This window comes from Brienomyrus brachyistius, chromosome 14, assembly GCF_023856365.1.
Source record: "Brienomyrus brachyistius isolate T26 chromosome 14, BBRACH_0.4, whole genome shotgun sequence".
Taxonomy (NCBI): Eukaryota; Metazoa; Chordata; class Actinopteri; order Osteoglossiformes; family Mormyridae; genus Brienomyrus; species Brienomyrus brachyistius.
This window is the reverse complement of record NC_064546.1, coordinates 19,385,010-19,399,727: the sequence shown is the minus strand read 5'-3', so window position 1 is coordinate 19,399,727 and position 14,718 is coordinate 19,385,010. Positions and strand designations below refer to the sequence as shown.

The 14,718-nt window shown below is 46.1% G+C and overlaps 1 protein-coding gene across 1 annotated transcript in view; it reads right to left on the bottom strand.

The window, feature by feature from the left end:
* Positions 1-14,718, bottom strand: part of sash1b (SAM and SH3 domain containing 1b) — a 92,401-nt gene that overhangs the window by 9,230 nt on the left and 68,453 nt on the right. Inside the window, 12 exon segments of the mRNA XM_048973832.1 lie at positions 276-485; positions 1,149-1,318; positions 1,956-2,088; positions 2,814-2,957; positions 3,040-3,108; positions 3,930-4,000; positions 4,002-4,325; positions 5,004-5,136; positions 9,216-9,317; positions 9,966-10,078; positions 10,552-10,638; positions 11,615-11,655. Coding sequence (XP_048829789.1) covers positions 276-485; positions 1,149-1,318; positions 1,956-2,088; positions 2,814-2,957; positions 3,040-3,108; positions 3,930-4,000; positions 4,002-4,325; positions 5,004-5,136; positions 9,216-9,317; positions 9,966-10,078; positions 10,552-10,638; positions 11,615-11,655 — 1,597 coding nt within the window.

The following is a 14,718-nucleotide window of genomic DNA, read 5'->3' as shown; positions in this document are numbered from 1 at the left end:
GGAGACCCTGGATAGGATGCCAGTCTATCAGAGGGCACAGGGCAGGGGAGACCCTGGACGGGATGCCAGTCTATCAGAGGGCACAGGGTAGGGGACACCCTGGATGGGGTCCCCTGCTGGCCGCTTGGGCCTAAGCAGCTGCTTAGTCTGTTATACCTTGGGCTGGCCCTGTGCAAATGCAACACGTGGGAGGGGAGCATACATACTGTAATGCGTTGTTACACAGCTCAGTGTATCCATGTGCCTTTCCCCCTGGAACTGCTTTCTTTGCTCACCTTGAGGTTGACTTGCTGCAGAAGCTCCTCCACGGAGGTGGGCTTGGGTGGTCGGCCCTTCCTCTTGGCCCTCCTGGGTCTCTTAGGCTTCTCCGCCTCCTCACTCAGCACGTCCACGTAGATGAACTTAAAGGATCCCACCTTGTTGTTCAGCAGGCCCATCCATGTGCCCATCGGGGGCTTGCTTATGATGTCGATGACGTCTCCGCTCTGTGGGGGGGACACAGAGGCACCTTGGCTGATGGAAATTGCTCTGCATGACTCAGAAACATTGGTGTAAATAGTAAGAAGAAGCAGTGGCACAAAGAAACAGAACTGGAACAAGTACGTAAGATACCTAAGGTGACTCTGGTATCACACATCTTTAACCAAGGTGCCTCAGATATTTTTATCCAAGGTAACTCTGGTACAACAGACTTTTGCCCAAGGTGACTGTGGTACTACAGACTTTAACAGTATTGTATAGGACATATTAATTGATACTTTATTGATCCCCTGTAGGGAAATTATCTTTACGCCTCCCTCAACTTGCTCTTTGTGGAGTAAGTTGACCGCGAAGGGCTGCCACCTGTAGCGGCACCCAGGGGTTAAGGGTCTTGCTCAAGGACCCGCAGACGTGCTGAGGCTGGGTTCGAACCTGCGACCTCCTGATTACAAGGACACAGGCTTAGCCCACTGAGCCACACGCTGCCCCAATTGGTTGAGGTACTTCAGCTAAAGCAGTATAGCTAGTGAAGCTCCATTCGCTTAAATAAGCATCATCACCAGATTCACGTTCCTAGAAAATGTCAAAAGGAGATGATTGGGGACTTTTCCTCGAGTTCGAGTCACGACAGCTGAAGATTGGGAACTTCTTTGTGTGCATGTGAGTACCTTCAGCTTGAGGGAGTCCGTGTCATAGGGGCTGGGCGTGAAGTCTGTGTGCACTCGGGCCCGGCCACAGAAAGGCCCCCTGTAGGGAAGTTCTTCCTCGTCGGCGTCCTCGGACTTCACACTCTCCCTGTTGCTGGCTGTGGAGTCGGTGGTGCTCACTGTCTGGCCACCTGAAGGACAGAACACAACACAAGAGAAGTTCAACTCCTAAGTCATACAAGCAGGCCTGGTCTAATCAATACCAATCCGTCCATCTTCCAACTGCCAGTCTGGTCAAGAGTGATGGTATAATTAGTAATGATAATTACAATATGTTATATATTGTATTCATATAAATTTATATGTAATTTATGTATTATTATTAATAATGTATGATCTGTGATCCTTATTCTTCTTATTGAGCAAAATATCTCATGCAAAAGAAGTTGCATAGTGTTTGATATTTAATCTTTTTATGTTTTTATATAAATCATTTGGAAGGTAAAATAACAGAAACCTTGCCCCCCCAACCAGCAATTCTTTTTATCAGAAGTCCTGCACCTTGAAGCGGTGCTTACATTTTTAGATTTAACTTATACTTAGCAAACACTTCTATCCAAAGTGACATGCATTTTGAAAAAGCGGGGTCTGCTAGTATCTGGAGGACATGCGTTGTAATCTGATGCTTTTATGCGAACATTTCCCAGTGTCATCTTCTGCATATTTGGTGCTAATGCTAATGTAGCAAATCTGAGAAGCTGGAAGAAACCTTAGAAAGATGTTCGGCGGTGGTAGATGGAGTTGCTACACGCATGCAGACAGACTTACTCATGGAGCTCTGTCCGCTGAGCGAGCTACGCAGGCTCTCCACAGAGCCCCCAGCCTTCAGCTTGGGCTTCTCCGTAACATTAGCGCTGAGCTCAGGGGACTGGGGTGAGCTAAGCGTCCCTTCAGGGCTTAACTGCAGCAGAGTGAAAAAGCACAGACAATTCAATAAGTCTGCCAGCAGGTGGCACTGCAAACCAAGACTGGAAAACAGAGGGCTATTTTCCCATACTGTTCTTTACACACATTATTCGTGGTCTTGTGGTATTATTTGCTAAATTTTTACTCGTCAAACACAGCGTTTTATTAAATATAACTGCTGCTCAGCTGATCCTTATTTTTTTGGACAACACTTAAATTTGAACAAAATGATTCATGTAATGCTGGTTTGGGCAAACATGGAGCTTCCTGTTGAAAGGTACCCTTGTTGGCTCTATTAAGCTCCCCCTCTCCACACACTGCCAGTCACCCCTTGCCATATTAATTTCAGCATCATATTCTTGGCATAAACTCCTCCTCATAAACGTCCCTTTAAATCTTAAGCTGTAACCTAACCACATCCCTTTAATTCTATGCCTTCAGCCCATGCTGGCTTTCTGGAGAACGGATTGAGGCAAGAAACAGCAAGAAAGTCTGCATTGACCCATTAAAAAAATAAATAACTCAACTTTCTAATCTGAATGCCTTGTCTCTACATAGTTTTCATTAAAAAGTCCCCAATTAGGCATTTTGTGAATGAAGTCCACTGAAGGAGTCATTTCACTCTCTTGGTGAGTAGCTAAGTATTTCCAAACTTTTCAGAAACTCTTGGTAGCTTTGGAAGGCAGAGCGCTGAGCACAAGGCGATGTCGTGACACAAACCTGCTCGGACACGGAGCCGCTGTGCTTCTTGGAGATGCGTTTCTTCATGGTTTCCTTCACCGACTTCACCTTCTTGCCCAGGGAGATCCGAGGGGTTGCCGGAGACTTCACCCCCTCCCGGGGGCTGCAATCTCTCTCTTTGCTCTGCAGCAGAACTCTGGTTTACGCCTCAGCACCGATAAGAATGAATTTCTAATTTGCTACTTCTAAGTACTGTCCAACTCACCGAGTCTCGACTCTGGGCCACGTGGAGGGAACGGTTCGAAAGGTCAAATCCTCCAAAACTGCAGGTTCTCTGGTTGAAAAGAGCAACATTGACACTTTTACATGACATTTTACATATTTAGTAGATACCTATATCCAAAGCAACACACATTTTTGAGAATTCAGAGTCAAACAGTCCCTGGAGCAAATGGGATAAAGGCCTTTGCAAGGTCGTAATTATCAAATGTATCGTCCCCCGCCAATGCTGACTCCATGGCTACAGTCTTGGGGTCTTGCTCTCAGACTCAACAGTGGAATCACTCTGCCAAGCCTGGCATTTGAACCAGCAACCTTCTGATCACGGGCACAGTGTCCTAACCCTCAGAACCACGCACCACCCTGGCTTGGATCCACAAAGCCGCAGAAAAGAGGAATGACCTCTCTAAGCCAACACATCAATCACCATTTGATACATTTCTTAGATTCAGCCAAAGCATGAACACATATTATTTCACCAGCAATTACGCTCACTGTTTTCACCATGGTAACAAAAACATAAAGAGTTTTAAATGTTGGGAATTTCTCCAACTGGAATGGTCAACTGAAATGATGTACTACAGAGCTGGGTCTCCGTTGTAGGAAACACTATGACAGGGTCATCAAACGTCTCTGATAATTGGTGCAATAGGTGCTCTGATCAGTTTGGTTCACGGAGAGTCTCTCTTGGGTTTGCACATGTTTGTAAGGCCCTTGGCCAAGGCTACGCGAAGTTACTCTGCTTATGAGGTAGGAAATAAAGTTTAAGGAGCTTCTTTGTTAGCCATGGAATCACAGAGGATATAGCCAACTGGTCTTGGTGTTTCTGAAAATTTTTTGACACCAATCCCTTGGTTTTCTCTCTCACGTTCTTACCCCGTGGGCTGGAGGTCCATGAGCCCTGTGCATCTCGCTGTCGGTCATGGAGCGGGAGACTTTGGGACTCTTCCCTCCTCCCGGTCTTTTCTTCGGCTAGGGGGGAGTCTTGGACGCCGCCCCCGCCCGCTGTTCCTGTGTTCCCGCTGCCGGGGTGGACAAGGGTCTGGCTGCTGCTGGACCTCACCAGGAGGGGGCCCGGCCGCTTGCTCCGGGCTTCTGGGTTGCCGGTGGAGGGGGAGGCTGTCGGGATTTTTGGGTCGCCCTCCCCGAAGAACAGCCCATGGACCAGGGCAGGCGAGGAGCAGTCCACCGGCTTGCCGGGAGTCTTCACCACGTCAGTGTACAGTGCGGCGCTGTCTTCGCATGTTGGCAAGGCCTCTAAGCTTGAACGCTCTACGTTTGTTGCACAACACAAAGAGAGTTCAACAAAAGTGCTTCTGCATTCCCTTATAAACCTGCAACATCTCATTCCTTCCAGTAGCTAAACAGATATAGCCTATGTCAGTTGCTGCTGTCTTCTAAAGGTGATGATGTGTACTTGATTTATTTTGTTACAAGGCCAATGCGCCTTATCTGAATGAATCCCTCAATTAATAAATCAATCAACGCACATTGAGTGACTGGTACAGGGCACGCCATACAGACACATTGAAAAATAGATTTATTTTTGTGAAATAATGTAGGGATTATAAAATTATCATGTTCAAAGTTTACTGAATCAGGAGAGGAAAACTTTTGCAAATAGTGCAGGGCTATGCCAATCAAGGTCTGAGCACTGTGGATTTTCCATCTTTCCTTTACCTGTGATCCAGGTATGAAGCCTCTGTGGCCAATCAGATTCAGTAATTATTAAACTAACTACCTGGGAGAACTGAAAACAAGGATTTGGAATCGAGGTCCATACTTGTACTATGTAGTATTTATATTTTTTAAATGAGGTTCAAAAGTCACCTATATGCCAAGTATGGGTTAATTTAGTCCAGTCACATTCCAACCACACCATATCATGTCTAATGCATTCATTCAGAATGCAGGAAACTTCTGACCTTCTTGTGCGTCAGTAAGCCTTACCTTCCGATGTTGACCTTTTCCCATCCTCTACCTTGATCAGTTTCTTCTTCACCCTACGGGTTGAGTTGACTAGCTTATGCAGCCGCCTGAACTTGACGCAGTCGTCCAGCTCGTCGTCTGACTGTTCCCTGGACTGCTGAACGACACGGTGAATCATGAGAAAGCGAGTCTGGTACAACGGCGTCATCAGCCCACAGTAGCTACAGCAAGAGATGCTTTGGCTCTCAGAGCCTCATGCCTTGGTCTCGGGCCTAGCAGACTAACCCCTGTGGCTGAAGGATGTGCCCAGTTGCGGTGACGCCGCTTAACGTCCCAGTAGTTTCCAGACGGAAATTACTGGTTCGTGACCATTCTGCTCTGAACGCCTGGAGATTTATGCAGATGCCGGGAGATGTTTGGTAATCCACAGTTTTCTGGAACATTATTATTACTCGTGAGTGACAACTGAAGTTTGCTGTTCACGTGTTCCCCCCCCCCCCCCCCCCCCCGGTCCAAAGATATGTGGTTTACATAAATTATTTTTTCCCTCGATTGTGTGTTGTGTTCCACTCAATCCTGCCAATGTTATATCCAGCCTTGTTCCCTATGCATTCTGGGATAGATTCCAGGCTCATTGTAACCCCAAACTGAACCAATGGTTATGGAAGATTTAGTACTGGCATTTTCCCTGTATACATTTGTACATCTAATTTGTTTCATGGTTGAACAATGATACATATCAGAAAAAAAAGATGACAGGACAGAAGGAGCAGTGAGATGCGACGTTAAGGAAGGGTATTTCTTTAGTGCACCAGAAATTTTCTAGAAACTAAAAGGGTAACTAATAGTTTACGTTAGCAGTGATACCAACTTGAGGTTAGATTGTGTGCCCTAATTCAGATTAGCATTTATGATATTGACATTAGACCCTAATTCGGATTAGCATTAGCATTTATGATACTGACATTAGACCCTAATTTGGATTAGCATTAGCATTTATGATACTGACATTAGACCCTAATTTGGATTAGCATTTATGATACTGACATTAACAACTCTCCTCTTTTCATTTAGTTTGGGTTCAGTTTACAGTTTAAAACTGTCCTCGTCCATTTGGCTCATAATACTGATCAGTCTCTGCTACCCAGACTATCACACATTCACCGCTTTAGGAGGAAAACTCCACTCTAAATCCCCCAACTGCTCTAAATGGAGTTCAAACACTGAACACTTCATTCAAATTCAACACTAAGGCTTCTGTCAGTGGCCAAGCCGTCTGATCAAATACAAAAGCCCAATTCACAGGCCGTAAATTGTAATCCATACACCACAGATAGGGATGAAAAGAGAGATACATTATCAAAAATGTTTGTCGACGCCGTCTTGGCCTCCAGCTGATGTCATAAGCGAGGAAGCAAGAAAACAGGCCAGTGCTGTTGATGGAGAAAAGCCAGATGGGCATGAAAATGAGCGAGATGAGCATTACATGGAGGAATCAGAATATTAGAACCTGAGAAGGCTAAAGAACATTCCGCTATGAGTAAGAGTTGTCGTTCTGCCAGGCATAAATCTGTGCCTCAGCATAAAACAATGCGTGTAAATTGTTACAGTAAACGGTCACTGACATCGGGTCCGAGATGATGATTTCCCCAAAAGACGCAAACATCAAAGTGCAGTTTTACAGACAGCATGAAGGTAGGATAAGATGAGACGAGACAAGAAAACACTTTGCTGATCCCTGTGGGGGGGGGGGGGGGGGGGGGGGGGTGGACAGCAAAGGATAAAGTAAGTAGAAATGAATAAAACTAAGTAAAAAGACAATAAATATGCAAGGGGAAATCAGTAATAAAATTATACATTAAAATATATGGTGAAAATAGTGCTATAGTCGTGCAGTGACTATTACCTTGGCACAGATCTTAAGAGATGCTGTATGTGGTACCGAAGTTTTGATACACCTGTGCAGTGAAATCAAAATCTAGGCTTTGACTCTAGTCACAAATTTATAATTTAAAAATAAATTATTTAATAGAAAGAATGCCCTGAGAAATGTATCGGTCACCGTGGCGATGTGCAATTTGGACCATGCCAGCTCTGATCCAGCTATCGCAGAAACTGAGGCACGTGGCAAAAGCTTCACGCAGTTACCTGAGGATCCCAGAAGCCAAAGGAGATATATAAACGCACCCTTCTATAGCCAGGTGCAGCCTTTCCATGACGCCCTACGGCCATCCTGGGATTCTCCCCATTTCTAATCCCGTCCGTCGAGGCCGCAGAGCCCCGGACAGGTGCTGCTTCCCGATATCACCGATCGTCCTGCCCGCAGCTCTCCGGGGGGCCGCGTTGCTGGCAATCTGACAGCTGCTGCCTCCGCAGAGCACTGGCTGCTCTCCGGGGACACGCTTCTCAAAGGACGTGCATCCATTACGCGCGTTTCGATGGGGAGACACCGTTTGTTACTTTTCCCTACTCATTTTCTGTCTTTGCCCCGAACCGACAAGAGGTCCGTGGATCTAGGAGAGTGGTGATGCTGAGAGCACAGTGACTGCTGGCAGTCTGCGAGTGGACTGGACAGAAGCTCCGCTTCTTTGTAATGATGGATTAAATATAAAATGATGCCTTATTTGCCATTTGACTAAGTACAGATACACTGGATTTCTTTAGACTTCACCAATGCCATCTTCTCTACTTTCAGACATACACGCATTGAACTGTCACAACCTACCCTGGGGTCAAATTGACCCCAAAGGCGCATGTCAGATGACTCCTCCTACAATAATCATGTCACTGTGAGCGTGTAAGAGACATACAGGTGAAAGTGAAACCAGGGCTCATAGCCAGGGCCAGATTAATAGTATTGAGTGTCCCTGGGCAACAGCACATATGATGTCAGGTCAAAAAGTGATTGGTGGCTCGCAGAATACAGAAATAATTCCAATAAAAGGGACAGGTTATGTAGTCTCTTCAGTGAGTGGCATATTAAAAGAACAAGATAAAATTATACTAGATATTAAATCGCATTAATTTGTTAAAAGACATTCATGAATGGGATGGGGGGGTCACTCTGCTTGGTGCCCATGGGGATGTGCCCAAAAGGTTAATTTAGGTCAGTTCAGGGTCAGCTATTTATACAGTACTCCTGCAGTACTTTGGAGGTGCGTTTAGGGCCTGGCTCCAAGGTCCAATGGAGATGTGATTATTTTGCTAATTTGAACCTGCAACCTTCTGATCGCAAGTGTGGAGGCCTAACCCACTGAGCCCAGATATGCCCCTCTAGCTGAAGCTGTCGGCCATGACTCAGCCCCCTGCTAAGATGTGGGCTTCATGTGGGCTTGGTGACTCACTCGTTCAAATCGAGAATATGAGTTTGGGGGGAGCTTACCCCAACAGCCCAAATACCTGCCGGGCCGAGCGCCTTTATCTCCATCCAGCGCACAACTCAGTCAACAGTAATTAAATTAAATTAGAGCTCGTAAACAACATCGGGAACCGTTTCTACAAACCCTCTCGCCAGCTAAGGCTGAAAACAAGCAAGTTAACTGCGCTCCCACTGCGAGACTGCAGCGTGTCTGCCCACTTTCTGAAACGATCGATAAACTAGACGGTCTGTCTGAGAGAAGACTAACCCCTAGTGAGCACAAGACATAGCCGAGGCCTTCAGTGACATAAAGATGGGGAAATTATGATAAAACAACCATAAAATAATGGCCCAAAAAAACAAAGGTAACACGTTACTTGAAACCATCATCTATAATGCACTATAGACACTTTCATAATGCATGTTGATGTAAGAGTTAAAAAAGCATTGCAGCATTTTCTCATGTCAGTCATAAGGCATTATAGTGTTCATTATAATGCTTCATAAGCTCCAATGAAGCTGTCATCTATAACGCAATGCAGATACCTTCATAACGCATTCTAATGGTTGGTATAAGGATTAAGGATACTTTGTACTGCATTATAAAGGTATCTATAATGCAATATACTGTAGATGACAGCTTCATAAAGCATTCATAAGGCATAATAAACATGGCTATAATGTGTTATGCCTTTTTATAAATATTGAATGCCATGTTTATGATGCTTTATGAATGCATTATAATGTGTTATGAATGTGTTCATAGAGTCTTATAGAAATGGCTTTCACATAAAGTGTTACCAGAACAAAAAAGGTGATTTGAAGAGGACAGCACTAGAAGGCTTGTCTAAGGCAATATGAGTTTGAAGACTTACACTGAAGTTTGTGGCTTCCTTTACACTGGGACTGGATCCATCAGTCCTCACTACATTGTCAGAACTGCTGGATAGTCTGGTCTGGGTCTCAAACTCCTTCAGCTGGGGGGGAGGGTGAGGGGGAGAAAAGAATTGAGACTTTGCATGGGGGGCACTGGGGTCTCACACTGGTCAGAAGGACTGAGGAAAGTCACGTGATTATAAGTGGCGATTAATCCCTAAGTAACCAAAAGTGCACAGCCTGCTGTCGTTTTCTGTGGGGCAGCCAATCAGCAGGCGCCAACGTGTGTCAAACTTCAGTGACCAGGGAAAAAAAAAAAACACCGACACTGACCGTCATCTGTGCAATGAATGGAACTCAAATTTGAATCTGCTTCTAGAATTCACAGATGCTCTTTGGGAGAAGTGAGAGTTGGAGAAAAGGTGAGAATGACACAAACCCCTTCTAATCAAACTTCACTGTATCAGTGGAGACCAGGGACACAGTGACTTTCCCTTCAGTGAGGTGTCGCTACCCAACAGAGACACTGCAAAGGGTTAACTCTCAGCTGCACAAGAACCTCAAGTTGCTGCTTTTTTGATGGCAAAGAAGAGAAGAGAAGAGAAGAGAAGAGAAGAGAAGAGAAGAGAAGAGAAGAGAAGAGAAGAGGGAAGTGTGTGGTGTCATTCCTGAGGTGACACCTTGGCTGGGTGCCAACAGGAAGTGAAGCCCTGAGGAGCCTCCCACAGGGTTGCGGAGAGACGTCCTACCCGTGCCAGAGCCTCCTCCACAGTGATCATCCTCTCCTTCACCATCATCATCAGCTGGATTCTCTCTTCATCGCTCATGGTGATCTCGCTGGCCAGGAAGCCAATGTCTTCTCCTGGGGGGGGCGGCAGACATAAAAGACCATAAAGAGAACGGAGGGTCACAGAGCTCCCATGGAAAACCTGATAACCGACCGAGAGTCACTTCATTCCAGGGTTAATAAAACGTTATAGACAAAATACCGAAATCGAAAACAAAGCCCTGTTTGATTCCTGTTTCTAACGCAACAATATTAGGTAGAATTTGGCCTGTGACATAAAACTGAAGAACCCTAAAAACTTTATAAAACCTTTTCCAGTTTACCACATATCATGCATATAACAGAATATAAAATACATAAAGTAATCCACCACAGCTATATAAAACGGGAGTAAAAATACTAAAATTACAGTAAAAACTACCAGACCCAATAAACCTAAACAGTACTCAAGTGATACAGGAAAGCAATGAAGATGGCACGGTCCTGTGAAGATGGATTGATCTTTCACAGATGAGTAGCATCTCGTTCTCCTCCTCCTGCTTCTTTACCTTTCGATGTCGGCCTCGTCGATCCCTTCTGCAGTTTCCGGAAATTCTGCCAAAACGACTTGTTCTTCTTTTTACTCTCCCATCTCCCTGCGTGACGATACCAACATCCACGATGGCTTCAAAACGGCGGAGACACTAATCATCCCTTGTCTACACAAGCGCAGGCTGAAACCCAATCATCCGTCTTCCATTTAAGTAGGGCAGGGAGATTGGGAGAACTACGCTTATCTCAGATATAACCATGAAGATCACGTCCATCCATTACAGGACTCATACAGGCTCATTCTATAGACAATTTAAAGAAACTTAAAGAAGAAACTTAAATCTCAGCCTCGGGGCTGTGGGGAAGAAACTAGTGCAGAACACAAAAAAAAGTGAAACTCTACACTCGTGTCGCTGAGACGCGATCGAAACCCAGACCCACAGGGGTGTTAAGCTGCTGTCTTTCCGTCGTGCCTGCCTGGCCTTTGTGTGAAAGCAGATACAAGGCATGAAGGCTTTCTGCAGGAGTGGAACAGAGCTAAGGAGCTGTTTATGGTCCGCTGACATTCTTCCCAATGTGTTTTCTCGAGTCCAAAAATTACAGCCTTTATCTTCATTTTTAAGTAGGCGGCGAACGTCGACATTGCGTGAAATGCGACTGTTTATGGACGTAATTTTTCCGTAAGATGTTAACAAGACGGAAAACTTGCGAGCCGAAGCGTCCCGCCGGGACACGTGACCTCATTTCGAGAGGGACCCTGCCACGTAACATCAGAACCTGGCTCGCCGCCGTTCAGAAATATTTGGCTCCCTACGGAGAGATGACGACCCGGCCTTGGAGGGAGCTTGGTGCTGCTCGGCCTGCCTTTGTCTGCCCGTCCTGGGGCCGGAGCACCATCTCCACAACAAAGCTGACAGTATGAACCAGCGGCCGCTTGGGATTCTGGGAGTTTTCAGAAAGGCAAGTGCCAATGGCGTGAGGACTCTGTAGAGTCGTAAACGCAGCCATGCCCCTTACACTTACATGCGTAATGACAACCCATAAGGACTAGTTTCGACTGAAAACCCTAGTTTTACTAACCTCCAGATCCATCTTCTGAGCTCGACTTATGAAGAGGCGGCCTAGAAAAAAAACAGGCGATAATCAGAGAGGGTCTGGGAGATTTGGACATTCCTCCTAACTGAAGCATCGTCTCACCTCCCCTCCATCGCAAAGTCCCAAAGCCTGCTTCTACGCAGGTATTTCCTCTGCCCGGTCCACCTTTCGAAATATCCCTACTGTCACTGATCTGGCCCGTGACCCTGCCTGGCCCACAGCTCCGAAAGGGCAACATGACGGCAGCCAATCAGAGGCCACGAGAAAATAAAAAGAAAGCGAGAGAGAGAGAGAGAGAGAGAGAGAGGGGGAAACCATGCTGCTGGCATCCCGTAGAGCATAGATCACTGTGATCCTTTCTGGAACAATAGTCTTTTCACAAAGCGGCCAGAGACTCGCTGAAACTGCTTTGCTCACGTGCCGCTGGCATTCCTTCCCATTCCTTCGCCTTCCCTCTTCCGTCCCCACAGAGCAGCCGACATCCCCCACGCCGCCCCGTCTCACGAGTCACCATAACGATTGGACTGGGTTCCGCGCCAAAACAGGGCCCAGAACCGAATCAGAGCTGCAGCGTTAACAACTGGACCTGGAGTCGGAACTGAACAAACACACTGCACAGACTTAAACTGAATCAGTCACGGTTCGTTTGAGTAACTGAATTTGTCATCATTGTAGGCTGGACGTTATGGGCGGGGTAGCGGTTCATTGAAACCACATGACCTCGTTGATACAAGTCGTCACGAGAAGGAGGGTCATGGTGAATGAAGTGAATGATGTTCTGAACTAAAGTGGAGCTATTATAGTATAAACCGACCTTGTGACCTTCAATGGAACCCATAAGCTGTTCATGAGGGCAGAGGGTATCAAGTCGATTAAGGATATGGACTTTGGAGGATGGTACTGACCAAGGGTGTAGGTTTGGTTTCAACATTAGTAGGGACCAAATCATCCACCAGTAAACATTCACAGTACTCTTACAATACTGGTAGGGAGATGAGCCCATACCCAAATCTACACCTTGATCAATTCAACCATAGTCTTTACCAACAGGAAACACATATGAAAAACCCCCATCCAAGCAACTATGATAAACCTCCTCACCACCCTTGCCAATAAATTGCATCTGGTCCTTCAGAACAAAATATGAACCTCAGAGATCCCTCTGTGTTCCCTTAAAAATCATTCTGTGAGCACCTGTCACTGGTAATGTCACGTCCTGCCCACCACATCCGCCCAACCCTCACGTGGCTCTCATGGGACACACCTAACGCTTCCTGGCCCACGTTAGTCTATGTATTTAAGTGCCTGTTTCTCTTGTCCTCACTAGTCCAGTCACTGACGTCGTGCCATCTTGTTGCCTGTGCCCAGTCCTCCCGTTTTGATCCCCCATGAATCCTGTTTATTTCCCGTCTCTGTTCTCCAAGTTCAATAAAACTCTTTCTGTTTGTCCACCATGCCTGTCCCCTCAGTCCTTTATCCAGTGGGGGGTCATGACAGGTAATGTCATTAAATCACTAGGGAACATTTCCACCCAGAATGCCAGGAGGAGTCACCAGGCCAGCAACACAAACTCTAAGCCCCAAATCAACAAACATCATTTTGCAGGACATCCGAATGTTCATCCGAATGAAAAAAAAAATCCTGGTATTTTTAAGTCATCAAAAAAAGTACATAAAAGTAGTTTGTTGGCAGAGTCATGCACTCGAGCAGGTGAACTCCATATGTTTAATTTACAAGACAATTTACAAACACCAACCTTCCCCCACCACGGTAAAATCTATTCTAATTGATCCGAATGAGGTGGGTGTGTTTCCACTGCTCCCAGTACTACAATGGTGCTAACAGTATGACCACATGATCAGATGATCACATTCTAAGTAAAAAAAACAAACCCTTACAAGCTGATGACAGACACACCAGGTTTTGTGCAAACAGTGATCCCAGCGGCAGCATTAATTGACAGTAAGGTTCTGTGAGGTTATGGGAGGACAAGCCTGCATCTCCTCTGTTATACTTCAGAAGTATGGAGACTTGGTCCAGCTGCAGAACAGATGCCCTCCCGGGAAAAAAAAAACACATTCCTACAGCCATTAAAGGCACTGTCGCACGCTTCTCTCGCTCTTAAACCAGACGAAACACCTCCCCCAGCCATCTCACGCACGTTGGTGCCCATCTCAGTCAGAAACGAGGGAGGGTTCAGGGAACATGGGGACACCGGCCTGGAGGAACGGCAGACATCTCACTTCGGAGAGCCTTTTTCATGGACTCATAGGGGCGTTATAATATCGAAAAGCACAGGCAAATATCTGTGCTGGTTTTAGCTGAGGGAAAGGTTACGTAGGTCTGACAACACGATTTAGTGCCTAATGTAGAAATTGGAGCGCTTAAGTGTTTAACGGTCTGTCCTAATAACAGCAATCACAGTAACAGCTATAATAAAATTATCAGATTAATCACTATTAAAAAAAAAGACCGAGACTGAGCAAAGTCTGAATTCTTGCGTTTAGTAACAGAGGGTGGAGATGCAAGTTTGGCATTAAAATAGTCTCAGTCATTCAGTCTAATGAGCGTTGTAGTGATTTCAGGGCAGCTCCTCCCCTCCCGCGAGTGATGATGGCAATAAGACCTCATTGTTAATGGAATCCAACCCCCCCCCCCCCGGCACTGTGCTGGCTACCAGGAAACAGGCAGCCATGTTGACATAATCCCATTTTGCTGAGCTGGGGGTATGTGTGTGTGTGTGGGGGGGGGGGGGGGGGACAGCTTACTATTGAAGTTGGAGTACAGGATGGAAACAACATCGTGCTGAGGTAAGGACCGCGCACTGATACAGTGCTTTGCTGCACCCACCACGCGACTCCCCACCTCAGGGCTGCATGTAGATTAACGTCATGCCCAGGACAGAGCAACGGCAGGTTAAGCTCCTCAGTCAAGGGCCATACAGAGTAGAATCACTCCTAGCATTCATAGGATTCTAACCTTCCAATTGCCACCACAGTGCCCTAGCCTCGGACTCACCATTCCACCCACTTTATATAACATTAGCACACATATATATCATGCACATATGGAAAAACAAGTACTGGTTT